Below are 23,255 nucleotides of genomic sequence, written 5' to 3' on the forward strand. Positions count from 1 at the left end.
AGTGACACCGATCCCCTACACCACACATGGGTGAAGACGAAATGTGGGCCACTAAGCGAGAAATAATGGAAACAGGAGAGACAAGCCAGAATATACCTGAGAAAGGGTTTGGCATCCATTGCTAATGCATACGTGCGTGCAAAGTTGTACACTAAGTAGTGGGGTCAGCGCTGATGTATTACAATTGACCGCATGACTTACGTATCGAAAAAGTAATTACCGGTCTGTCGAACGATAAGAGAATCCAAGTCAGCCACTGTTCATCAACGTGTTCAGAAGAACGACTTACAAAATTCGTGAGTTTCGTCGTTACGCTTGACGACAGACTAAGATGAAAAGAAAAACAAAAGAGTTAGCTTGAATTTCGAAAGACGACGGACGAAGCAAGAACGCGGCATTTTTCAAAGCGCCGACGCAAGTCGCGAGTGTGGCACTCTGCACTCACCTTCCAGGCTTCCTCAAAATCAATTGGCAAGATGACATATCGGTTCTTTCGCACGGCTATAACGTAATGAACATAGGTTAACTCCTGTTCGATGTTACACTAAATGATTTACCTTGGAGACCGGCGGCTTGACAGATGGAGGCAATTTGAGCAGAACTGAGCAGGTCCGGTCGGGACACGTCTGTCATGGCGTCAGAATGCAATCCGTAAAATCCACGACCTCTGCATAGCTAAGAAACTTACAGTCCTCAAGATCAACATCGGGACCCAGATTCATCTTAGAAGTGACGGTCTGGAAAATCAACCGCCTCTCACGTCTAGAGGGATTGGGCATCTCAATCTTCCTGTCCAAACGACCAGGACGAAGCAATGCAGGGTCAAGAGTATCCGCTCGGTTAGTGGCCATAATGACCTAATACAATGAGTAATAAGCCGAGGTATCGCGAATATCCAAGTAAACGGCACTCACCTTGACGTTGGTTTGTTGATCGAAACCGTCCATTTGGGTAAGCAGCTCGATCAAAATACGCTGCACTTCTCGATCTGAACCGGTTTGAGCATCGAAACGCTTCGTGGCAATGGCGTCAACTTCATCGATAAAGATGATACATGGGGAGTTTTCTCGGGCCAATCGGAAAACGTCGCGGACCATACGAGGACCCTGTCGTGTTGTCAGTCATGCTTTCAAAGGTGGATAGCAATTCGCTCACTTCACCCAGATACTTCTGCACGAATTCGGAGCCAACGACGCGGATAAATGCCGCCTTGGTTGCGTTGGCAACAGCCTTAACAAGCATAGTCTTACCAGTACCTATCATTATGTTTTAGCCTTCGACTGAAATTCCAGACAAAGAAATCAACGCACCTGGAGGACCATAGAGAAGCACGCCTCTGGGCGGATCTATTCCGATCTTCCTGTACAAGTCTTGTTGTACAAGTGGCAACTCGACCGCCTCCCTGATTTCCTGCTTTTGTGAATCTAGGCCACCAATGTCCGAGTACTTCACATCTGGCTTTTCATCCGCTCCCAACATCGCAATGGATGAATCCGCTTCTGGCGGGAGGATGTCTACAAGAGCATTTGAGTGGCGGTGAAGTGCCACAGAAGAAGATGGTTTGAGAAGTTCACGATCCAGGGTGGAAAGGATTCGGACAACATAATTGGAGCCAGTGGTACTTCCAACAATGGCTCGTCGTTCATCAACAGGTTCGAGAAATTGTCCGATGACCAATGGAACTGATTGGATTCGCTTGACTTCTTCCTGTGCTCTCAGAAGTTCTCTCCTCAAGTTCTGAGTCTCGTCACGGATATACTCCTGTGCCATTGCTCAATCAGCATACTTCAAGTCAACAGTGAACACGGACGTACCTCTTGGAGCTGTAAGAACTCTCGATGAGCTTCAAGCCTCTTCCAAGTACTGTAAAGTTCTTCACTACCACTAGGCAGAGAGTTGAGGAGAGTTTGCTTCTCCGAGATTTGAGCTGGGAGGGTGGGGTCCTATGTCGAAGTCAGTACCCCATGCTGTCCGGCTCTCCATTATGCTTCCTCACCTCCATTTTGAGGTCAATACCGATCTCTTCCATGTTCTTCAATGAGTATCAGAAAGGCTAAGATATAAGTGTTGAAAAGATGCAATTGCAGGTTTATGACATCTGTCGAGTTGTCGATGACCAAACGCGCGTCCTCGGTCGTCGGATCATGGAGTTGTTCCGATCTCCGCGTCGCCGCTTCTTGAAATGAGCTCTTCATGCTGCCGACTATCAACGAACCCGCCTCGTCTATATTATATATAAAACCAGTTTCCCTAGTTTCTTTTTCAACACAGTCAACATGGGTAAAAGAAAGGCCGCCAAGAAGCCAGTTGCCAAGAAGAAGGCAGAACCATTATGTGCGTATGCCGATATGGCCACATATTATTGCTAACAGTCACTATGCAGCGAGTGTTTTTAAATGCCTGTTTTGTAATCACGACAAGGCTGTCAATGTAAAGCTGTGTGTAAATTTTGGCCATTCGACTATGGACACCCTAACTGGACTGATCGGCTCCCAGTGACAAAGCCACCATGTTCGGTCACTTGCATTGCAAAGTTTGCGGACAGAAATATAGTACACCTATAAATAGTGGGTTTACATGGATAACAACACCAACACATCTGCTGACATACCGTAAAAAATACAGACCTTTCAGCGGCCGTCGATGTCTACTGCGAGTAAGTTGAATGGTTCGTATACCGCAAGGTGCTTAATAAGTTGTCAGCTGGGTCGACGCATGTGAGGAGGTTCGACAACAACAGCCTCCTAAACAACGGTAAGCGTCTATCCATTCACAAATTGGTATTGCATATTCATACAGGTTGTAGTGCACCCAGAGGCCCTGATCCTCTTACCCATGGCCAGGCAGGAGGAGCTGCATATGACCCTGAAGGTGAAGAAGAAGATGAAGAGCAGGAGTATAACTTCAATGATAATGATGAGGAAGAGGATGACAGACGGAAAGAATCTGAAGATAGGGGAGGGAAGAGGAGAAAAGTGCAAGAAGTGTCTGAGGACGAGGATGACTAAGCGCTGTGCGCTATGTGGTTTTGGGTTGAGGGGCCAGGGGGATCCATTTGCATGTATGTTTACCATCCTTGATCTGACAAAGCTTGTTGGAAGGTATTGCTTTGCATGGCATAGTCGTATCGGATGACTTGATACACGTATAGGAAAGCTTAGCACGCTGCCGGAATGACTGGAGCGAGTGGCTATGGATTTGACAGAAAAGACTTGGGCTTTAATCCCAAAGTTGAGAAGAGCGTAGGCTGCGTCTGTGCAGGCAATAAGCTACATAATAACCTTTGTCGTGAAGATTTATACTTACAGGATTCTCCACCACCCCATAGCCAGCTTCAGAAAGCTTCACTCCTTCCTTTACAGAATCCAATATCCCTGATCGGACGTCAACATCGTTCAACTCCGTGTCATTTACACCATACTTACACTCTATTTTAACTACTTTGACCTGTCTCGCTGAGCCCCTTCCACCTTGCATATCAAGATGTTTTTGTGTTTTCCCCCCTGACAGGCCATTGCTGGCTATTACATGAGTACATGCGGACGTTTGGATAGTACTAAACAAAGGTCGAATTGATTTCAGTCAATGATTAAGCATAGGATTTATGAAGTAGCCGTAGAAGACATACGTGAAGCGTCCTCCATTCTCTGAAATCAGATTGCGAAGCTGTATATTGGACGCTTTCGGACCTGTTGATCCATTGAAATAAAATAAACAGCCCTTGAAGATACCTGTTTTCTACTCTCCTTGTCGCTTAGCAGTAGCTGTTGTGGTGTAATATCACAGCATGACGCACCTTTTCTCTAGCTTGTTTTTGAAGTTGGTCGGTTCGTACTTGAGCATAAGTCCATGTAACATTTTGCCCTCTCTGCTCGCCCCTTTGGTGTCCAGTTGTACAAGATACCACATGATCGGTTCTGGTGAGACACATGTCATACAGTCAGCTAATCCAAAACAATGACTGGAGAACTTCACTAACCGACTGGGCAGGTCTGAGTTTGTTATAGGATTCCCTTGTCTACCAAGTGTCTTCAGCATCCTGTCCGTGATCCTTGCCCTCGGCTCCACTCTGTCCTCGCTGCCCTCAACCTCTCCAACATTCCCGTCTTCAATGCCTTCACTTCTTGATTTCTTCTCTCTTCGGCTGTCGAAAAACTCTGCTTTCCGCTTTTTAAGATTTTCTTCCTTTGTGCTTTGCTGCTTTTTGTCTTTCAGCCGTCCGCTTTTCGACTGCTCCCGATAGAGCTTTGGGAGTTGTTTGCCTGTTGATGGATTTGGAAGTGGATTTCTGCGGGGTATACTGTAGTTCTGACGTGAAGAAGATAAAGCAATTGGAGGAGGAGATATGGGTTCAATTCCTGGTGAGGATGATGGTATCATCTTCCGGAAAGGTGGTGAGCCGTATCGTTATTCGTAGTAGAACATAGCGATTCATTCTTCATACAATTGTCGATGGTCAGGGCAAGACACGCAAAGTCCAATCAACTGGTAAAGTCATTTAGAACGCGACGCGACGCGTTTGCTCAAGTTTCGGTCGGTGCTTATATAGATGCTTGTTGTTTATCAGTGTCAATTTCCTTTTCGGCCAAGCAAATACTAATAACAAGCAACACTCTGACATGTAACTATAAATCTACCTGATAAAAACATCAACAGTAAAACCAAAAAGAAACATCAAATTAAAGACCTGTGATAAAAGAAGTGTAATTAAGTAGTAGTAGAAAGTCTACAAAATCCCAAATATAGAAGTAGAAAGACATAAGGATTGGTAACCCGTAATACAACCATTAACAACGTTCCTATACAGCCTTTGACTTATGTGGCAGGCAGGTCGATCAATCTTGTCCGCCTTTTCTCAGCTTTTATAGCACCGTTTCTTCCCCCCTGGCGTACAGCCTCGCCTACGTGTCTTTCACAATAACGCCCCTCGTCAACTTCATAGTATTCATCCATCGACTCTCGACACGTTTGAGCACCAGATGCACCACCTCGATGGTCGCATTTGAAGTGTCCTGGATGATATCGTTGAGGGTTACGTCCTGCCAAAACAATACAAACACCCTCGATTGGTTGTCGGCATGAATGTAACGAGCAAAGAGTACCACTGCCATTTGTCAGAATCAGATCTTCAATAGCAGGCGATTCGAATACTCACTTTTCCTCATGGTAATGGTACTGGCACCAGGGTTTCCCACCCAATACGTAGAAGTCATCACCTTCAAATGGTTTGTCACATTTTGTGCAGGTGAAGCAGGCTCTGTGCCATTTGCCTTTCAACTGACCGTCTGAACTTGATACTGCAGACTTCTCGATAGGGAGTTTACATTTTCGGCAAGAAGGCAGGTATAGCTTTTTCCAATCTTGCTCGCAAAGGACCACACCATCCCGCTCAACAAATCGTTTCGGCCCACCAACCACGGTGCCACACTTTTGGCAAGTCTTCTTACGACGCACAGAAGTAATGGCACTCGACGAATGCTGAGAGTAGTTGGAGGTCTTTTCGCTAGATGCTCGACGATGAGTAAAGCTTTCAGAAGAATTATGGGCAGGGATACTTTGTTCAGCGAAGGCAAGTATACGGGAAGTGGGCGACGCCGAGTCTGAAAGTGGCAGGCGGCTTTCTCGGTCCTTTTTTTCGACGTGGTTCTTCTCCAAAGATGAGCCAAACACTTCTCTTCCCTCATTTTCATCCTCCTCAATTTGCTGTAAAATATCTATTCTGAAAGTCCCGTCGACTCGGTCTGCCATGCCCTCAAAACTTTGGCTAGGAGTGACGACTTCCTCGCTCTCCGGGCCGCTAGTGCCTCCATATCTCCCGGATTTTGAAGACGTGGAGGAGTTGGTCGAGACTTCGCTGCTAGCGGTAGGGTTTCGCTGATGCACCCGCGAGACAGCAGGAGAGATTTTGGTATCGATGTGTAGGTGGGACATCTGGTCCATTTCGGGAGACGCCCAAGGTAGAGCCGATGGCTGATCTTCAAAATCATCATCCAATTCAAATGTCGTACCGATGGGGCTAGACACCACTTTTCTGTCACCTGAGTTGGTCGTGCTGTTTGTACTACGATTCATCAGACTGTTGCTTCGGTCTAGCTCCTTGACCTTTTCGAAGAAATCCCGCTTGGTACTGGGCTTAACGGAGCCGGTCAACATTTCTGAGAGACTATCTCCCACCCTGCTACTGGATGTAGAAGACGTAGATTGTTTACGAATAGGCTGGGTGTCAGAGGCGGAACGCTGACTCATCGCAGACTGTGATCTTTGAGGAGGCGAACTTGGGATGAGAGAACGAGTTGGAGGAGAGGGCTGAAGAGGAGCGGTGTGTGAGTGGTGTAACTCTGGCCGAATCTGTGGTGGATTCTGCCAGGAGGTAGGCTGAAAAGACGGTTGAGAAGAGGCGGCAGTTTGCTGAAGTGCTGCTTGCTGCCTAGCAGAAGCAGCTAATGCAACGCCTGCACGTACACCCCAAGCAGCTGCAGCAAAAGCTCTTCTTCCTACACCTGCCATCCCAGACTCTCCTCCACTAGTAGTATCCGGCATTTGCATGCTTTCCATCGACGCACTCGAACTGTAGGATCCCGCAGAGTTAGGAAAGAAGGGGTTGGTAGGAGAATTTGTTTTCAACTGTGGAGAAAAGCCCGTTGGGTAATTACTGGGAGAGCGGCTTGATGGAGTAAGACTGTGGGGTGACGGTCGACGGGGAGGCCCAAAGTCTGTAGGCGAAGGATGTGCGCTAGAAGGGCCAGCGAATGGAGGTCGTATAGAAACTGGTGATGGTCCCTGTCTAGACGGTCTATATCGCGATTGCGGCGAAGATGATTGAGGGATGGGCAATTGGGAAGGATGAGAAGGAGTCCGTGGAACTGGAAGGCTCTCACAAACATGGTCGCCAAGAGACGAAAGAGCAATGTGTGCTGCACATGTTGAGCATGTAACAGTGGGAAGAACGACTGAGGTACGCTCAGAGTCTTGAGGCCTGCTAGGGGCAAGCAGAGACATGAGTATGTAGTAGTTTGATGAGTTGAGTCGGAAGGTGTGGATGGACAGACAGTAGACGAACTACTTGAAGGATAGTAGATGGTAGACAGGAGTATGGCGGATGAAAGGAGGGAAAATAAACAGTCTATATTTGACTTGTTGTTCCGGAAACAACTTCTGTTGGCTATCTGCTAGATAGAATGGATAGAAGTTCGAAATCTCTGTCAGGAATGACACAGCGGGTGAATGGCAGTCAGCGTGTGACGCTGGGAACGGATGGGGATAAAATTGCGAGGCGACCTAGATGTGGATGATGAAGGCTGTTGCGTTGACAGACCGCAGGTCTGTGCTACAGCTTACTTGAATGTTAAGGGACTGGTGCCGTGAGTTGAAGAGAAGCGCGAGATAAAGACACAAGGGTCGAAGAAGATGTATACCAGTGATTGGAGAGGTGTCGCCGGAAGTCGAAGATGGAGGGCAAAGGTGATTGTCACCAAATGAACAATCGAGACCAGGGACAATTATAAATGTAAAAAGTCCTTTGTTCTCGGTCCCTGCTGATCGTTTGGGTCTCCCACTTTGTTCGATGGTTTCCTCTATTGCCCTTTAGTATTTGGGCGGCTCAATTTCCTTTTGGAAGGGAGTTTTGTCCTGATGAGAATCAAATAATCGTCGCAGAAGTCTCAGAGGAGATGGATGTCTACGTATCATAAACAACATGGCAAGTTATTATCAGCTCACGCCTCTTTTCCGATCAGAATCAGGAATAGTAAGATAATTCGTCACTCACAAGTCACCACGCACAGACCTTTACTCCAATTTCAGGGCAAGCGCGATCAGAGATGTTCGGAGATGAGAGGAAACAGGCGACTGGCAGTTGGCGATTGGCGACCTGCGCACAGAATGGATGTAGACTCGGAAAGAGGGCGACTTATTGATGAACGGTGGAAGGGGCAGAAAAACAAGACGCAACAAAGCGAAATGAAGCAAAGTGGAAAATGAAGAGAACGGATGGAGAGACGCGTGCATCTGAAAGCCTAACCGGACGCGTCGCAGGAATGCAGGACCAAAAGAGTAATTTAATATGATCTCGCTCTGTCCGGGTCAGGGAAAAAACCCCACGAGCCCTCAAATCGCGGTTAGAAGCGGGCTGTCACCCAGGGCGGCACTAGCAGGTTGTCCCTGGCCCAAGCGCCCTCCGTGCTCGACGCATAAAATAATAGGTCGAAATGGCCGTGCATGGTGTACGGTGGAGGAAGCCTTTGCTTCCGCTTCGCTTTCGTTGTACTCAAAATGAGCTTTAGGCTGATTAGGGACGCTTGGGCCAGTTCAGTAGCCAGAGATTACATATCCTAAGCTGTGCGATGTGATGAGGCCTGTTGTACACTTGATACATCGACTCTATTGCCTAAGTTGCAGTTATCTTTTTGTTTACCGTATCTTCGATGATGACATCTCCATCTGATCAATACGATAGTCGATCTGTTTCTCAAGTTCTTATTATTGATGATCTCGCCAACCTCCAGTTCAAAAGTGCAGCCAGGCTTGAGCATGTCAAAGAAGATTGATACCGCATTATGCGCCACAATTTTTCCTTCTGTATATCCTGACTGGCTACGCATACGTGGTTCAATCGGTGAATGAGAATCTCCAAAGTCCGGCTTGAGCTCATTATTCATAGTTCGATGACTAGCTGGTCGATGCCGTAGTCAATCTTTTCCTCAATTTGCCTCTACGCCCCAGACACCTACAGAACCATCTTCACCTGCACTGACCATCTTGCCTTCTTTCCATCTAACCTCAAACACTGCACCTTCCCCGTGCCCCATCAGCACCTTTGACGGGCGCACGGTGATTTCGCCACGTCTTGCAAAACTTGTGCGGTTGCGGATACCGTCTCGTGGAGGATAATAAGCGGGTGATGAAGCATGAATATTGAAATCTGTGAGATCACTTCCGGAGCCTTTGCGCTCAGGAGCAAGGAGTTCGTTGTGGCGCGTTGAAGGGACGAGACTGTTGGATAGACGGTCGTTCGAGTTGCTTTCTCGGTCCCATATGTAGACCGAACCGTCTTCTGAACCACTGATCACGAGGGACGTATCACAGGCGAAACTGCAACGCACGAGATTCTTTGAAGTATTTTGATGTCCTGTGTAACGGTAAACGCTGCGTTGCTGGTAAAGATATCAGTATTGTCAATTTGAATTTATTGCTAACGCTCACTCACCATCCTTAAATCCCACAGCCGGTTGGAATTGTCCTTGCATCCCACCAAGAGGTATTTCCCTTCATTGTCGAACTCTACCGAAGCAATCTCGCCCAGACAATCCGTCATAGTATTGGTGCAAACCCCACCCACAGCATCCCAAAGTCGGACATGCTTATCTTTGGAACTGACCAAGACGTTAGCCACTTCACAAATTCACAAGAAGGCAAAGATCACGCACCCAGACGCAATGGTGTTTCCTGTGGAATCATACGCGATAGCCAATGTACTCTGGCTGTGACCCGAGAACGTACGCAGTTGTTTGCCAGTTTCTATATCCCATGATCGCAAAATTCGATCATAAGATGCGGATACCACCTGGTCCTGTAGCTGATATCAGCCATTATAGCCCTTTAATCTGAAGCGTTTGTGTCTACGCACTTCTCGGTTAGGTCTCCATCTGACATTATACACATCTCCGCCATCGCCTACCAAAACTCCCAGACAGTCGCCCTTGGACGCAGACCACAACCGGATTGTACCATCGCCAGATGAACTAGCAATTGTCTCTCCTGACGGAGAAGAAGCGCAACTCCACACCCTGGATGAGTGACCTGAAAGGATATGGCTGAGACTGCCGTCTTCAGTCGAAACTACTCGAAGAGTACAGTCACTAAATACCATGAGCAAGAAAGCTCGCTACCGTAAACCTTAGTATGAAAACTTACCTTGAGCCACTGACCACATATTGAGCGGTTGAGCCTATCAAGTCTACACATTTAACATTCGCCAAGTGCCCTTCTATCAAATGCAGCAGCTTGCTGGGTATTTCTAAAGGTCGATAGTCTTGTAGCAGTCTGTCCACGATGACGAAATCAGATACCATGCTATAACAGGAATTCACGGAGGCTCACGTAGGTATCTTGACGATATCGTCCGTTCTCTTTCCTACTCGCCCCACCTGCCAAGCCGCCGCTTGCTTCAGAAGCGTTCTTAGCCGATCGGGCGGTATGTATCGCCTTTCGTCCACTGTATTTAATGATCAGCATGGAGTTACGTCAACAAATCTAGGAAGGACATACCGCCTCCATCACGCTCCGCATCCATCAGTTCCTTCCAGACTCCTACCAATCTATCTCGTTCAGGCCCAACACCCGCCCAGTCTCGAAAAGTAGGAGCATCATGGACAGTCGATGCTGAGGTAAGATATGATAGAGAATAAAAATCGTACGGAACGGGTTGATAGTGTTCCAGAGCTTTCAACCGTTTCTGAAGCAGATTAAAAGCCTTCTGTGATTCACCTATTGTAGAAAATAAAGGTTAGCGACGGCGGAAGAATTATAATTATAATTATAATTAGAATGGTCACGCACGGTTCTCAACATGTTCAAGAAACTGCTGCCGATAAACAAGGTACAGGAATGCTTTCTGTGTCTGAATTCTCAACAGTCCAGGTCGAGCGATCAGGTTTTCAATCGACCCCCAATCGCCATCTGCGCAATACATCTTCAGATTAAATTACTCATGCAGGTCGTACAGACGCACCTAATATGGCTCTCTCCACATCCTCTATATGCTCCTTTCTTGTAGAACCATTGGCGCTCCTTCCAAGAACCTGTTCGTCCCATATTCTGGCGGCTTTAGATGCACCCCGAGCTTCAAGATATTGGCCGATCAGAAGATCAATCTCCTGGATACCGAGATGCATGAGTGTTACTTCAAGTTTATAAGAAAATGATCCCACCTGTTCAAAAAGCCCTTCCTCCAAAACTACATCCTCCAGCTGAGGAGCCTTCTCCTTTTGACGTGCTGTGGTAAGCGAGCGAGACTCGGCGGTGAGTGAATGCTGTCGAGACGGTCCCGCTGCGTTGGTTTGTCCTCCGCTTGACATTTTTGGGCGATGAACAGCGATTTTGGAGTTGCAAGTGCTTGTATCGATATCACTTCAAATCGCTCAACTGGCAGGTAAATGTCGAAGATAAAGCCAAAGGGTGTCTATTATCTCTTTCGTTTAACCGATTACCTCGAATCTCCCTCCGTCTCCTACATTTCCCTCCGCCTGTGCACCTCAAATCCTCGTTACGTAAGATGTCCACTCACGCCTTGCGCACCGCTACACTGTAATTCCTGCACCTTCTGTTCTAATGCATGCGCTGATAATCTGTTTCTGCTCATGCAGCCAATGTAGATTTATAGAGTATTCTGGTAGATGGAGAGCCACCTCGATGTTGAGGTGTTATTACTATTGGCTCCTTGCCCAACTATCGCAAACTGGACGTGATTTCCAATAATTGTCAGATGTCAATCGCTTTGGTCCTACAAGATAATGCCCCTTTCTTCTACTCAATTCGTACCATGAGGCAGTGCGCTGCATCATACTACTGAGCCTGCTACTTTCTAAATCATATTCTCTGCTATGTATAACGAAACACTCCTCCATCCTCATCCTTCGTTCATCACCACCACCTGTTATCGGTGTTTATTAATAATTAAGCGTGTCGGCAGCGACGCCCCCGGAGCTATCAATAACCGGGCCGATGAAATTGGAATTCATTACTCTTTTTTCGTCGTTATCTTCCCTCAGCCGAGGTGAGATGATCATTTTACACACATCTAGATACCGGACTTCATCCGTCCCGTTTCCGTTTTCCAATTCATCCCCCATGTCTTCGACTCATTTATTATAGAATACTTAGACCTCTAGATGCCATAGATATACTATAATACATATTAGACAGCCCGACTAGACTCGTATAGTCATCACACTTTCGCCGGCCATGACCTCCACAACTTCTACACCAATCGCAACACCCCTACGCCACACTCATACGGAACCACCTCAATCAGCACCTCTTCAGAATCAAGCTTCCCAGCAACCTCAATCACACTCTATGTCCTCAAAGACATATCCAGATTACGATCCATTTCCCGTCCAACTCAACCTCGTGCGCTCTCTGTCACGATCGCAATCACGACCTCATACATCTCTTCAACGTCCGCCTACCAGGCAAGATGGACTGGACAACATACCGCCTCCTCTACCAGCCTCTTCAATAGAGCTGGATATAAGACTGTCTCGAGATCCCGACGTGGAGAGACAAATGGGTGTAAATGATGGCGATGTCGGACCACCACCGGAGGGAGGTGCTGAGGCTTGGTGCTGTGTCGGCGCTGCTTTCATGGTGTTGTTCTGTATCTTTGGGTTTGGTTTGTCCCCCCTATTCAATCAATACATACCAATGACTGATCATGATCTAAAAGTAACGAGCTTTGGTCAATTGAAAACGTATTATGCAGAAAATCAATTGTCCGAATATTCCCAGTCCGAAATTGCGTGAGTATATTCATCCAGATAACTCCATATTTGAGCTCATGTCTGACCTCAGATGGATTGGAACATTACAGTCATTCTTGACCTTTGCTGGATCCATTTTCTCCGGGAGATACTTTGATTCACATGGTGCACGATCCATCACCATCCTGGGCACCTCACTATCAATAGGAGCCACCATAGGACTTGCATGTGGGTATCTAAATGATAAGCGCATCTTTAGATGTGTTGCTGATCCATTTTAGTCTGTAAGGAGTATTACCAGTTCATCCTTGCTCATGCCCTGTTCGGATTTTCCGGTACCATTATGTACTCACCATCTACCGCTGTTTCAGGTCACTGGTTCATGAGAAGGAGGAGCACAGCTGTTGGCATCGTGGTCTGTGGGGCCGGTGCGGGAGGCATTGTGTATCCTGTTGCATTAAAAAAGCTGTTTGAACAATTAAGTATGTGAAAGTGATTCGATTCTACACTCTCGCTAATGACAGTTTCAGGTTTCCGAGACTCAATCCTGATCATCGCAGGCATGAACGCTGTTTTGATGTTTCCTGCGTGGTTCTTTTTGAAAGCCAGGTTACCACCACGAAGACCACCGCCTGTGAGGGAAATGAGGCACCCCTGGAAAGAAGCCCGTTACACTTGCTTGGTTCTCGGATCAGCACTTGTCATGATGAAGTAAGTACTCGTAGGGTTGTCCTTTTCCCCTGGTTGACAGTCGTGCAGCGTCTTTTCACCATACTTTAACGCCCCTATACTCCTCACTTCCAATGATCTTTCGGAAAACCTAGCTTCCTACTCGATTGCTATATTGCAGGCGGGATCTATGATTGGACGAGCTTTGTCAGGCATTCTGGCAGATCTTTTTGGTGTCTGGACGATCTTTGTCATCTCCATTCTTGGCAGCTCCATTTCCGTATACGTTTTCTGGGTGCCGCAATCAATTAACACCGCAACCGCTGTTGTGGGGTTAGTGGCATATGGCGCTTTCAGCGGTGCTTGGATAGCGTTAGTTGCCGCAAGTTGCGGTGCTATTAGCCCAACGAGAGAATTTGGAATGCGACTGGGTATGCTGTGGTCAACAACCTCTGTTCTGTGTTTGGCAGGACCTGTTATCTGCGGCGGTAGGTCTAGACCCTGATAGCAAAGTCCCGGCGCGCTAACGCATACCCTAGTATTGATATCGTCCAACAATGGACAGTTTGAGTATGCCGGCATATTCGTGGGATCAACTCATCTTTTGGGCGCGTTTATTACTGTGGGCCCAAGACTGGTCGAGGTGACTAGGGTTTTTCTTCGTCACTTTTGTGGGAAGTTGGGATCACGTTACGATGCTGAGCACGAGGAGAAAGATGTAACTGAAAGTGTCAATTAAGTACACGCCAAAATTTCATCATCTGATCTGATTGATGTTGTAAAGTATTTATATTTTTATTCGTACATTTAGAAGATTTCAAGACCGATTCTTTTATGGATGTATTCTGAAGTCGAAGCAACCCAAAGCTGACATATACGACTTTTATCACAGTATATAACACGAAATCTTATTCAATCAGTGGACATGTTAACTAACCTGTAATGACCGTTTTAATAATTGGGTTTTTATTCTTGGGTCACGCCCTTTGGGATCCTGCTCAAGGTTGCAATGATAGTAGTCCATTTGAGGAAAGCAAGGATGTCGAGGAATGTCATGTAATATTCAATAGCTACGGATACATAAATCATTACATGCTATATGCGCTATAGAAACAAATACACTATATTAGGAACACGCTTTCCTCTATTTATCCTACTCTCCCCCGCTCATATTCCTTTTCCCATATCGATCTTATCTAAGCAAAGTGTTCTACTTGCCCATCATGCTTCTCCTGTTGCACGCTCGATGGTTCCTCATCGTCATCGAAATGATAGAGAGGCTTGAATGGCGCCCTGGAACGAAGAATGTAATGGTTGAAGTGCCACTTGATGTTCCAGAGCTGGTACTTGGCGTGAACACCAGTGGGAACGGAGAAGACCTGGTCGAGCTCTTCCAAGGTATAGCCTTTGGATTCCTATTGTTTGGTTAGCTATTGCTTGGACAGTTATCCCTTCCGAGGACTTACGGGAAGGAAGAACAAAATAAGAACAAACAAGAGAGCACACCAAGCAGCGCTAAAATTTAGTTGTCAGTAATGGGACGCAAAATAATAGTTCTCAAGAGATACTCACTACCATCCGAAAGCACCCTGAGGAGTAAAGGCAGTGAGTAGCCTCGGGAAAGTCAAAGACACGATGAAATTGAAAAGCCAAGTGGTAGCGGTAGCCAATGACATGCCGACTTCACGGATGTAGAGTGGGTAAACCTCCGCAGAGTACGTAAACGGCACTATTCGACTGGTTAGTGCCATACTCGTGTTGTTTCAAAAAAAAAAGATACTGACCAGGACCTTCACCGGGCGAATAGGCCATGCAATAAAGATAGATACCCAAAGCGACGCATCCGACTCGAGCCTCCTTGTCCGGGATCCAGAAACAGAAACCCGTGAAGAGCAAAAGAAGAGACATGATTGGGAAAGTGACCAAGAGAAGAGGTCGACGACCAAACTTATCAATGGTAAGCATACCGGGAATGGCGAAAAGGGCATTGATGAGACCGAAGCCGAAAGAAGCAAGGAGGGCGGAGATCTCGGAGAAACCGGCAGAAGTGAAGATGGAGGCGGTGTAATAAACAATGGCGTTGACACTACACTATTGTTAGACCTTTCACTTGGATGAATTACCCTCACTTACCCGCAGAATTGCTGCCCGAACATGACAATGGTAGAGCCGATCATTGCACGCCTGTTACGGCCGACCGAGAAGAGCTCCCAGAAGAGGTTTCGGCCTCGAACAATAGCGGCTTCCTCTTCAAGCAACACAAAAATGTAGTACAGATCTCGGGCAGCCAAAATCTCGTCACCTCGGAGCCTGAGCATAGACCTATAGGCCTTTTCATATTTGCCCTTGGCCATCAACCATCGAGGAGATTCAGGAAGGTAGAATACTGAATAGCGACGTTACGGTGAGGTTAGTCACGCGACAATGCCTCAGATATGGTATACGAACCTTGTGCCATAACGATAAGAGCAGGGAAACCAGCAGATCCAAGCATAAGACGCCAGTTAAGACCAGTGATATTGGGCGTGTCAGGTACATGGTAGAAGATCAAGTCGGCGACATAACCAAGCATGATACCAAAAGCAGTCCACACTTGCCTAGATTAGATAAGATTAGCGCCAGATTGGGACACCGACGACTACCCACAGCTATACTCACCATTGCATGACAAGACTTCCACGGATCCTCGCTGGAGTACATTCTGCAGCGAACACGGGGACCGTAGCAGACTTGGGACCGATACCAAGACCAAGGAAGAATCTAAAGAGGTGATCAGCATTACAATTTCATAGAGGCACAAAACGGTCTCACCGAGCAATGAAGAGCAACCACCAGTTGTTCATGCACGCTGACCAAATACCTGAGGGTGTCTTTAGTCATTGACTCCTTCACCAGTAACAGTTATTAGGACTTACAAGTAATGAAAGAGAAAAAGGCGGTGATGAAGATGGTACCTCGTCTGAGATGACGTAAGCGAGACTGAAGTAATCCATTTTGATCCCAACTTACCGACCGAAATATTTGTTAAGAGGAGCAGTAAGCCAACAACCAAGAACAGCACAGCATAAGTAGGGAGCTCCGTTGACAAGACCTGTTCAAACATGTTGTCAGTAATGCTACATAAAAGAAGAACTGCGACCAAGTTCACCTTCAAGCCATCTATATGTATCGACAAGAGCAAGTGGTACAGTCAGCAAATGGTAAAAGCGTGAAGTAGGGTGATAGACTCACTCGTGGTTATTGGCATATCTGGGGTCAGGATTGGTAGCACCAATACCAAATTGCTCAGGGTAGAAGAGCTGAGCACCTGAAATGACCGATTCATCCATACCTTGGACAGCAGCAGCGACTGAACAAGCGATGACAAGGTTGTACAGGGTTTTGGTCTGAGAATACGGGTGAGTGATCTCGCGCCTGAGCTTTGCCTTATCGTCCTCAGTAAGGATTGACATCTTCTCGAAAGCATTCGGTCGTTTGGCCACAAGACCACCCTTGCGGAAAGCTTCCACAGGAAGGTTGTTCGCGGCGGCAAACGCAGCAGCATTGTCCATGACCTCTTGGTCAGTAAGATCACCCAAAGGATTTGCCAGCTTGGCGTTGGTGTTGGAAATGAGATCGACTTTGTGAGACTCTTTGCGGCCCAAGGCGTTCCCAGTGGCCTTCTTAGGGTGCCCCTCGCTAGAGGCGTCGTCGTTTGAGATAGGAGGGATTACAGGCTTCTCGCTAGTCCCGCCTTCAACATGCTGGGAGACAGGCTTGCCTTCAGTCATAGCTGCCGTGAGAGGGTACCTGGATCTCTGTTTGTACCCATGGCCTGAAGAGGCCTGGGTGATGCGGTCGCCATTGGACATGGCGGATGATAGATGGTTGTTGGTCGAATGAGGATAGGGAAAATGTCAAAAGATAAAGTTGATGGGTGTTGGCTACGATCAACTATGGATCACCTTTGAATGAAATAGATGACGAGACAAATGGGCATATAAAATATACGAGGAGAAGGGGGATGCAAAGCTTATATAGCGCTGGCTAGGTGGGTGATACAGTATGCCAGCCTTTCCGATCTGAGTGGATAACCCCTTGTCATGTTCCTGCCGCCACAGGTCATCATGACGGGGAAAAGGGAAAGGGAAGCGAGGATGCCGCATCTAACCGCGACATGCATTCTCTATGAACTGACTGAAAAGGAACGAATAATAACGAGATAAAACAATTATCTGAAGACCCTCTCATAGCGCGGGGCTCGAGGGTCCCACATAGGGCCCTTGGAGGGGGCGCCAACTTGGCTGGCTCTGTGACGTCACCAGGGTCCATTAAAAGTTCAGGGTCGCTTGTGTGGTTTGTCCACATGGCAACTACCGTCGGCAATTATTTGAAATTTGATTCCAAGCGGCAAATGCATCTTGGCCAAGTGGAAATCCGAGAAATGGGAACGCGCAAGAAGGAAGAAGGAAGAAGGAAGATCAGAAGGAAGATGGGGAGAATGGATGAGGCTGATCAAAGGAGGTGACCCTCTCGCCCGCCAGAATGCAGTATGGCATCCTTGCTTATCTCACAGCAAGGGCCAGTATGTTCCCATTTTTTGGATGGGAGTGGGATGAGGGACGATCACAAAGGGCAAAACACACAACTTCATGTACCTTCACCGATGTTCCTCATCGGACCAACACTGGCTCGTTTCAAATTGTTGGCAATACATCTTCTATCGTCCGTCGGGTTACCATTTATTTACCAGTTTCATCCACTTTCCGATCATCAGCCTAGAAAGCGAACTAGGGGGAAAGTCAAGAAGACACGAAAAGGAAACAAACAACACGGACTACGAAAGAACCACAGACCACGGCGGTGAGCGAGGAGACACATGTCTGGAAATAAGATTCCGAATGCATCCGTCTCTCTTCGTCTGTGCCAGTCTGCGTCCTTGCCATCCGTTGTCTATTGCCTACGCACCTTATTGCCCTTTCGTCTCTGTACAATGTATACAAACAAACACACATAAAGCAGATTACAGACTAGAGGTCAAAGATAGAGAAAGATGACTTCAGTTTCTCCTCATGTCCGTCATGTTCATTCATGGACTTCTTGCAGTCCAAGACTGAGGCCGGTATTATACAGCCTAACAACGTCCGAAAGCTGGATGCAAGAATCAAAATTCTGGATCTATTTAGTGCAGAATAGTGCAGGAAAAGGCAGAGACCGCTTCCGAGTACCATTCTGGCGGCCAAGGAATATAGTGACGTAAAGACAAAAAGTTTTCCACCCTATTATTACTGTCCCCCTGAAAGACTTATGGCCCACTGGTCCATTACCGAATGCAGAGATTGCCAAGTAATAAAAATGGTTGATATGCGATGCGTCCTGAGATCTGGAAGAGATGAACCTTAATAATGGTTTGGCCATTGTACATGTGCATTTCACAACATTTCGACTACTGTTACTAGGCTCGGCCGATGATCCTTCCCTTTTTATAATCAAATTAGTTTGACCATTGTGCTCATCATATACCTGTGCTCAATAGTTAATAGTAGTAAATGAAACCATGGAATGACATTCTCTTCTGTCATGTGAAGACTGTACACACAGAGGGATTACAATCGAAGAAAAAAAAGTACAGGGTGGAAGGCAAGCAAAAAATTGCGGCGTGGTCACGACTTTTCTTCGCGATTCGTGATAAGGTTAAGCATAAAAGATTAAGCAGCAAGATAACTGCTGTACACATATTTATTTTGACACGGCAATTATTTGGCCATTGCCGCGCGGATTCTGGCCTTTAATTTACGGTCTATTTTTTGAGTCCCTTCGTCTGACAGGGAAAGATTGCAACTACCGCAACTCTCTTTACGTAGCGGGTGTCCCTTTGTGCCTCCCACTCCCTTCCCGGTCCGGGCTAATCGAGCACCATGGGGAACTACATGCGACATGGAGATCAGGCAGGAGACACACAGCAAGCGAAAGATGCACATGAACTGAGGGCTATTGCATATTGAAAAGCGGGGGATGGGAGGAAGAGCAAGGAGAGGAACGAAACAACGAAGGGCTGCTGAGAACACCAGGAAAGCCATCATAGGCGCATTCAAAAGCGTTTTTTCTTCGGCTATTCTAAGGCGTTTCCTCGATCAAAATCCTGACTCTTGACCAAATCCGATGAAGAATTCCCAGTCAAGCGAATGGAAATGCAAGATCCATTTAGCAATACTACGCTACGTAGCCGCCTGCTGCTAAGCATAACTAAGGCTGGCTCGCTTCGTGCGTAGTTCAGAATTGAACCATTCTACAGCAGCAAGGTACGATAATGGGCAGTGACTTCTCAGGAATGACCGTTTCTGATCCCATTTCATTGCTAGCCGAGGATGGATGATGACCTCGAAGAAAGCAACGTTCGACGAGCATCTCGATTTTCTATTATCCGCGTCAACCAATACCTGCGAGTCAGTACCCAACAGGCATATCTAACTTGTATCATGCCCGACCGTCGTCACATATGTGCATGTGGGTGGCTCGTGGATGATTGTTGATACCGAACGCGGAGTCGACCATCTCATGGCAAGAGACCAGTCAGAGTACTGACTGTTCTTTATGAAACGTTATCAATTCCAAAAATTTCTTGACCCGACACTCTTCCCCACTTTCTGGCCTCTCCCCCAAGACTTTCGAATACCTCCCACATCACTCTCACACTACTCAGTAATCCATGTCCCTCGTTTTCCACAGCTTCCAGCTCAACATCATTCATGCACCTTTCCAACCACCTCATACTCCTTTCCGATATCCTGTCATCTTCTCTACCCCACCAAATCTTGACCGGATGTGTTATTTGGGCGTAATCTACAATGTTTTGATTGCTGACATTGTTCTTGTCGAGAATGATAGAGAGCAAGTCTGATGTCGTTCCAGGCTCGCACTCTGCATGCGATGCCTGCATGAGGGCGAGCATAAAAGACGATCCCTTTGGAGCTTTAGGTCGATCTGGCTCGGAAGGTGTCGGGGAAGGTGAAGTAGTGGGGCGAAACGAAGAGTAAGAGGGATTGAACTTGATTGAAGATGGGGGTGGCATAGTCATCGGCATGGCATCAAAACCTTCACCTAAACCAAAATCGAGCTCGTCATCAAAATCAGGATCAGAATCGTTGCCTTCTTCTGGTAACGGGGAAGGCTGCAATGAGCGGAGTAATGGAGAAGCACGAGCAGGGTTGGTATTAATGGGGGATGTAGAGAGGATATTTTTAGTATGGGTGCGCAGGTTTTCGAGGGGACGGATATTCTTTGAGGGCCGGTGTCTCATGGGATCATCCTGCCCTGGGAGGATATCCATTGATCGAGGTCCAAAAGTCTTGGACACTAACCTGACCAGGCTCGCTCCCTTGATAGATGTCGCTCTACCAACCTTTCCTCTTGATATTGACCCTTCATCACCCTCGTGCACAGGGGCGTATGCTCGCTTGGAATTTGAGGACGGAGTATAGTTATGAGATATTGTGGCATGTGCATCATGTTCGATAGGTTTGTATATGAGTGGTGGGGGTTTCCCAAGAAGGTAAGATTGGAGTTTCCATTCGGCAGCCGTGGCTGATTTGATCACACCTCTGGGAACCCATTTGAGCCATTTGTATCCTGTGATGATCCATCAGCCTCAACACGTTTGATTTCAAATATTGAGATGATTGCTCACCCCTATCAATATCAGCATTCACCCACGGTGCCAACAAATGAACCTTTCCTCTCACTCTCTCGCTCATCTCCATCACAGTAGCCAGGGCATACGGTGCCCCTGCACTATGAGCGACCACCTGTACTTTGTCCAACTCCATCTCATCCAAAACCTTTCCCACTATTTTTGCCCACTCATTTACATCCCTCTTGTCTTGTGGCACCTGATCAGTTTTGCCTAGGCCCCAGCGGTCAATGCAGATAAGACGAAGGTTAAATGCCCGGGCAATGTCATCAAATAGAGCGATGAGGTAACGCACGCACCCAAGTCCGAGAAAAAAGAGGACAGGGTGACCTTTAGGGTGCCCAGCTTCAGCATAGGATACACGTAATGCACTCTCTGGTGAATTTCGCGGGATGATGACGGTTCGATTGAGGTGAGGTGTACGAAGATACCTTGCGTGTTCATGTTTTTCACATTCATTAATGTCAGCATTAAAAGAACTTTGTGTGACAGGGAAGCTTAAACGCTTGGATGCACGAGAGGAAGGACGACGGTGTTTAGGATGTTTAGTATCAGACGCTTGAGATCGTAGGGATGTCACAGAGTCACGATCAACTCCTTGATCTAGAAGGGTTTGACCCATGCGGACGCCTCTAAGGAAGCTATCACCGCTGAGTCCTAGATTGCTAGAGTTGGCTGTAGCAGCGGTCATCGATCGGGCCACGTTTCGGATAGCTGGAGAAGGACAAGAAGGGAGTAAAAGTTGCTGCCGATCCATAGAAAGCTTATTTCGTGGGAAGGAATTGTGTCCCTTAGGTTGAGATGGATGAGGGCGTGATGTAGGGATGGCCGGGGACAATGGGGGTAAATCTCGCGATGCGAGTCCCTTATTTAATTCTACTAATGCAGGTGGATCGCTTTCCATCGATTCACGACCCAATACCATCCTGTCTGGTTTCCGGATTGGGGAAACACAGATAGCTTTAGGCCTTGATGGACTAGTTTTGGTAATCTTTCTAGGCGGCGTACCCATCTCCTGTCTCGCCCTTTCTTTGACAATATTTTCAGCATCGTCTACAGCTCCTTTGTATCTACTGATAATGTCGGCAATTGAAAGTATTGATGTCTTCGGTTCATTTTGTAGATGGGATGTTTGATGTGGTATTACGGATGTTTCGATCCATGTGATCATCGCCGGCTGGTGAAGATCTTCATAAGGCGATGGGGAAGGAGAGGGGAAAGTAATCGTAGGGCTCGACGGTGCAGAACGGCCTTTAGATCGCTGTTTCTCCTTTCTCCGGGGAGACTCCATGAAGCACATACTAGAGTACTTCGAGTGTCCAGCCGGATCTGATCTTGCTGCTCCTTGGCTTTCACTACTTTTTGCCTCATCATGTTCGTCGTCCGATTCCATTACATATTTCCGTCGTTCGTTGGCAGAAATGATACTTGCTGTGGTAGGTAACGAAGACACTTGTTTTTGTTTTAGGTTTAGTTCTTCAACAAGAGAATCCATGACTTCTGTTGAGACAGCCCCTATAAGTGGTCAGTTAGCTGTAGTAGCCTGCACAGTGTCGGCGTCTTACAAAAAGGTTGCACATGCAGTGCGTTTGCACTCAGACGTTCATCTTCACACAGGTTCTCCACTCCCTCTTTGCTCTGCTTTTGCTCGACATCTTGCACCCAATTTCCTGCTTTCTCTATATCTCTCATCTTCCGGGCCAAAAGGTATTTCGTATGACTTGTTTCGTCATTTTTGTTCTTTACAAAGATAGCTGGTAGACTCCTGCCAGATCTTTTGGCGAAGTGCGATTTGGCTGTGGATGATTCTGAGATGCGCTGCGTGAGTATTTAAAAGTAATTTCGAGAATTGTGGTCGAGAATTGTCATAGCGATTCCCAGATTTAGACATGGTCTGCGTGACATGTGGCAACCTTTGCCAGATGTGATGATCGCGGTGGTCCGTGCGTGTGACTTGGGGAGCGTGAAGAAGTGGCACTGCTATGAGGCAGTAGTCAAGAAGCAGGATGTGTGGCGAAGAAGTGGATGTCTAGTATGAAATCCCAGATACTAGTATTTACATTGGCTTTGAGACGTAGAAGTTAGTACATGGTTGTTTTGAATCATATCAGATCCACGTTTAAGCATCCCTCACCGAAGGCCAAGGACGGCGTCTATTTGTCTTTCCGCAAAGGCCTTCTTCAGCCCCCTCCATATTCCGTCATCCCTTCTCCTATACAATACGTCCCTCTGATCAAGGCAGCCAATCGTGGCCGTGTGTATTTCTGATACAGAAACGAGCGTGGAACAGACCGAGGGTAGAGATGTACAAGGCGGAGGAATAAACAGCATCCATTCCTCAATTCGTTCTGCGTGGGCCAGAAGACATAATTTAGGGCTGGGTCGACAGCTGTTTCTTGCGACGAATCTCGGCGAGTTTCATCTTCCGCGTTGGAAAA

At 47.1% G+C, this 23,255-nt stretch overlaps 8 protein-coding genes and 2 non-coding genes; 4 read left to right on the forward strand and 6 right to left on the reverse strand.

The window, feature by feature from the left end:
* The window catches only part of CNAG_03904 (26S protease regulatory subunit 6B), a 2,581-nt gene extending 441 nt beyond the window's left edge, over positions 1-2,140 (reverse strand). The window contains exons 1-11 of the mRNA XM_012192148.1: positions 1,997-2,140; positions 1,815-1,943; positions 1,311-1,761; positions 1,156-1,256; positions 915-1,106; positions 689-857; positions 558-626; positions 446-501; positions 290-326; positions 202-224; positions 1-151 (exon numbers count right to left, since the gene is read on the reverse strand). The exon at positions 1-151 is cut by the window's left edge and continues 441 nt beyond it. Of these exons, the coding sequence (XP_012047538.1) occupies positions 217-224; positions 290-326; positions 446-501; positions 558-626; positions 689-857; positions 915-1,106; positions 1,156-1,256; positions 1,311-1,761; positions 1,815-1,943; positions 1,997-2,029 (1,245 nt within the window). The 5' untranslated portion in view covers positions 2,030-2,140 and the 3' untranslated portion in view covers positions 1-151; positions 202-216.
* A 74-nt stretch (positions 2,141-2,214) lies between these two features.
* On the reverse strand, positions 2,215-4,428 carry CNAG_03906 (hypothetical protein). The gene is made up of 8 exons (XM_012191879.1): positions 3,980-4,428; positions 3,797-3,917; positions 3,629-3,738; positions 3,426-3,556; positions 3,307-3,374; positions 2,798-3,253; positions 2,612-2,744; positions 2,215-2,558 (listed from the first exon to the last, which is right to left on the reverse strand). The coding sequence occupies exons 1-6, from the start codon at positions 4,378-4,380 to the stop codon at positions 3,191-3,193; spliced, it is 894 nt and encodes a 297-aa protein (XP_012047269.1). The 5' UTR covers positions 4,381-4,428; the 3' UTR covers positions 2,215-2,558; positions 2,612-2,744; positions 2,798-3,190.
* CNAG_03905 (hypothetical protein) lies at positions 2,236-3,243 on the forward strand. XM_012192149.1 has 6 exons: positions 2,236-2,334; positions 2,384-2,438; positions 2,497-2,567; positions 2,626-2,656; positions 2,704-2,754; positions 2,807-3,243. The coding sequence occupies exons 1-6, from the start codon at positions 2,277-2,279 to the stop codon at positions 3,006-3,008; spliced, it is 468 nt and encodes a 155-aa protein (XP_012047539.1). The 5' UTR covers positions 2,236-2,276; the 3' UTR covers positions 3,009-3,243.
* A 167-nt stretch (positions 4,429-4,595) lies between the features above and the next one.
* On the reverse strand, positions 4,596-8,039 carry CNAG_03907 (LIM domain containing protein). XM_012192150.1 has 3 exons: positions 7,769-8,039; positions 5,156-7,678; positions 4,596-5,104 (listed from the first exon to the last, which is right to left on the reverse strand). The coding sequence occupies exons 2-3, from the start codon at positions 6,997-6,999 to the stop codon at positions 4,816-4,818; spliced, it is 2,133 nt and encodes a 710-aa protein (XP_012047540.1). The 5' UTR covers positions 7,000-7,678; positions 7,769-8,039; the 3' UTR covers positions 4,596-4,815.
* On the forward strand, positions 5,665-7,111 carry CNAG_12186. The gene is made up of 2 exons (XR_001045486.1): positions 5,665-5,918; positions 6,021-7,111. It is a non-coding gene; the product is annotated as a hypothetical RNA (non-coding RNA).
* Positions 8,040-8,352: 313 nt separating the features above from the next.
* Positions 8,353-11,238, reverse strand: CNAG_03908 (WD-repeat protein). XM_012192151.1 has 10 exons: positions 10,929-11,238; positions 10,730-10,874; positions 10,558-10,677; positions 10,267-10,485; positions 10,099-10,213; positions 9,913-10,041; positions 9,626-9,857; positions 9,426-9,568; positions 9,206-9,371; positions 8,353-9,152 (listed from the first exon to the last, which is right to left on the reverse strand). Exons 1-10 carry the CDS (start codon positions 11,073-11,075, stop codon positions 8,700-8,702), a joined length of 1,869 nt encoding a protein of 622 aa, XP_012047541.1. The 5' UTR covers positions 11,076-11,238; the 3' UTR covers positions 8,353-8,699.
* A 387-nt stretch (positions 11,239-11,625) lies between these two features.
* CNAG_03909 (hypothetical protein) lies at positions 11,626-14,087 on the forward strand. Its single transcript, XM_012192152.1, has 7 exons — positions 11,626-12,391; positions 12,446-12,518; positions 12,571-12,707; positions 12,761-12,961; positions 13,010-13,190; positions 13,239-13,636; positions 13,688-14,087. Exons 1-7 carry the CDS (start codon positions 11,962-11,964, stop codon positions 13,885-13,887), a joined length of 1,620 nt encoding a protein of 539 aa, XP_012047542.1. The 5' UTR covers positions 11,626-11,961; the 3' UTR covers positions 13,888-14,087.
* Positions 14,088-14,174: 87 nt separating this feature from the next.
* CNAG_03910 (D-xylose-proton symporter) lies at positions 14,175-17,268 on the reverse strand. XM_012192153.1 has 12 exons: positions 16,380-17,268; positions 16,297-16,307; positions 16,158-16,239; positions 16,064-16,107; positions 15,960-16,008; positions 15,807-15,908; positions 15,597-15,745; positions 15,282-15,534; positions 14,933-15,234; positions 14,721-14,877; positions 14,615-14,663; positions 14,175-14,563 (listed from the first exon to the last, which is right to left on the reverse strand). Exons 1-12 carry the CDS (start codon positions 16,997-16,999, stop codon positions 14,345-14,347), a joined length of 2,037 nt encoding a protein of 678 aa, XP_012047543.1. The 5' UTR covers positions 17,000-17,268; the 3' UTR covers positions 14,175-14,344.
* A 1,418-nt stretch (positions 17,269-18,686) lies between these two features.
* CNAG_03911 (hydrolase) lies at positions 18,687-23,192 on the reverse strand. Its single transcript, XM_012191880.1, has 3 exons — positions 22,383-23,192; positions 20,815-22,332; positions 18,687-20,756 (listed from the first exon to the last, which is right to left on the reverse strand). The coding sequence occupies exons 1-3, from the start codon at positions 22,507-22,509 to the stop codon at positions 19,720-19,722; spliced, it is 2,682 nt and encodes an 893-aa protein (XP_012047270.1). The 5' UTR covers positions 22,510-23,192; the 3' UTR covers positions 18,687-19,719.
* On the forward strand, positions 18,923-21,662 carry CNAG_12187. XR_001045487.1 has 4 exons: positions 18,923-19,429; positions 19,490-20,679; positions 20,830-21,229; positions 21,295-21,662. It is a non-coding gene; the product is annotated as a hypothetical RNA (non-coding RNA).
* Positions 23,193-23,255: the final 63 nt, after the last annotated feature.

The sequence above is a fragment of the Cryptococcus neoformans genome, chromosome 2, assembly GCF_000149245.1.
Source record: "Cryptococcus neoformans var. grubii H99 chromosome 2, complete sequence".
NCBI classification, from domain to species: domain Eukaryota; kingdom Fungi; phylum Basidiomycota; class Tremellomycetes; order Tremellales; family Cryptococcaceae; genus Cryptococcus; species Cryptococcus neoformans.

Excerpts from the sequence above, each read along its gene's own strand:
- CNAG_03905 (XM_012192149.1), top strand. The coding sequence starts at position 2,277 with ATGGGTAAAAGAAAGGCCGCCAAGAAGCCAGTTGCCAAGAAGAAGGCA. Across the intron at positions 2,335-2,383 it reads GAAGAAGGCAGAACCATTAT|CGAGTGTTTTTAAATGCCTG; the intron begins GTGCGTATGCCG and ends GTCACTATGCAG. Across the intron at positions 2,657-2,703 it reads GCCGTCGATGTCTACTGCGA|CTGGGTCGACGCATGTGAGG; the intron begins GTAAGTTGAATG and ends ATAAGTTGTCAG.
- CNAG_03906 (XM_012191879.1), bottom strand. The coding sequence starts at position 4,380 with ATGATACCATCATCCTCACCAGGAATTGAACCCATATCTCCTCCTCCA. Across the intron at positions 3,557-3,628 it reads GAGAATGGAGGACGCTTCAC|TACTATCCAAACGTCCGCAT; the intron begins GTATGTCTTCTA and ends ACCTTTGTTTAG. Across the intron at positions 3,254-3,306 it reads ATGGGGTGGTGGAGAATCCT|ACGCAGCCTACGCTCTTCTC; the intron begins GTAAGTATAAAT and ends TTGCCTGCACAG.
- CNAG_03907 (XM_012192150.1), bottom strand. The coding sequence starts at position 6,999 with ATGTCTCTGCTTGCCCCTAGCAGGCCTCAAGACTCTGAGCGTACCTCA. Across the intron at positions 5,105-5,155 it reads TACCATTACCATGAGGAAAA|TGGTACTCTTTGCTCGTTAC; the intron begins GTGAGTATTCGA and ends GACAAATGGCAG.
- CNAG_03908 (XM_012192151.1), bottom strand. The coding sequence starts at position 11,075 with ATGTCAAGCGGAGGACAAACCAACGCAGCGGGACCGTCTCGACAGCAT. Across the intron at positions 10,678-10,729 it reads TGTGGAGAGAGCCATATTAG|ATGGCGATTGGGGGTCGATT; the intron begins GTGCGTCTGTAC and ends TGTATTGCGCAG. Across the intron at positions 9,153-9,205 it reads GGCTGTGGGATTTAAGGATG|CAACGCAGCGTTTACCGTTA; the intron begins GTGAGTGAGCGT and ends TATCTTTACCAG.
- CNAG_03909 (XM_012192152.1), top strand. The coding sequence starts at position 11,962 with ATGACCTCCACAACTTCTACACCAATCGCAACACCCCTACGCCACACT. Across the intron at positions 12,519-12,570 it reads TATTCCCAGTCCGAAATTGC|ATGGATTGGAACATTACAGT; the intron begins GTGAGTATATTC and ends GTCTGACCTCAG. Across the intron at positions 12,708-12,760 it reads AGCCACCATAGGACTTGCAT|TCTGTAAGGAGTATTACCAG; the intron begins GTGGGTATCTAA and ends GATCCATTTTAG.
- CNAG_03910 (XM_012192153.1), bottom strand. The coding sequence starts at position 16,999 with ATGTCCAATGGCGACCGCATCACCCAGGCCTCTTCAGGCCATGGGTAC. Across the intron at positions 16,009-16,063 it reads CTTTTTCTCTTTCATTACTT|GTATTTGGTCAGCGTGCATG; the intron begins GTAAGTCCTAAT and ends AGACACCCTCAG. Across the intron at positions 15,235-15,281 it reads TTCGGGCAGCAATTCTGCGG|TGTCAACGCCATTGTTTATT; the intron begins GTAAGTGAGGGT and ends ACAATAGTGTAG.
- CNAG_03911 (XM_012191880.1), bottom strand. The coding sequence starts at position 22,509 with ATGAGAGATATAGAGAAAGCAGGAAATTGGGTGCAAGATGTCGAGCAA. Across the intron at positions 22,333-22,382 it reads ACTGCATGTGCAACCTTTTT|GGGCTGTCTCAACAGAAGTC; the intron begins GTAAGACGCCGA and ends GACCACTTATAG. Across the intron at positions 20,757-20,814 it reads GAATGCTGATATTGATAGGG|GATACAAATGGCTCAAATGG; the intron begins GTGAGCAATCAT and ends GGATCATCACAG.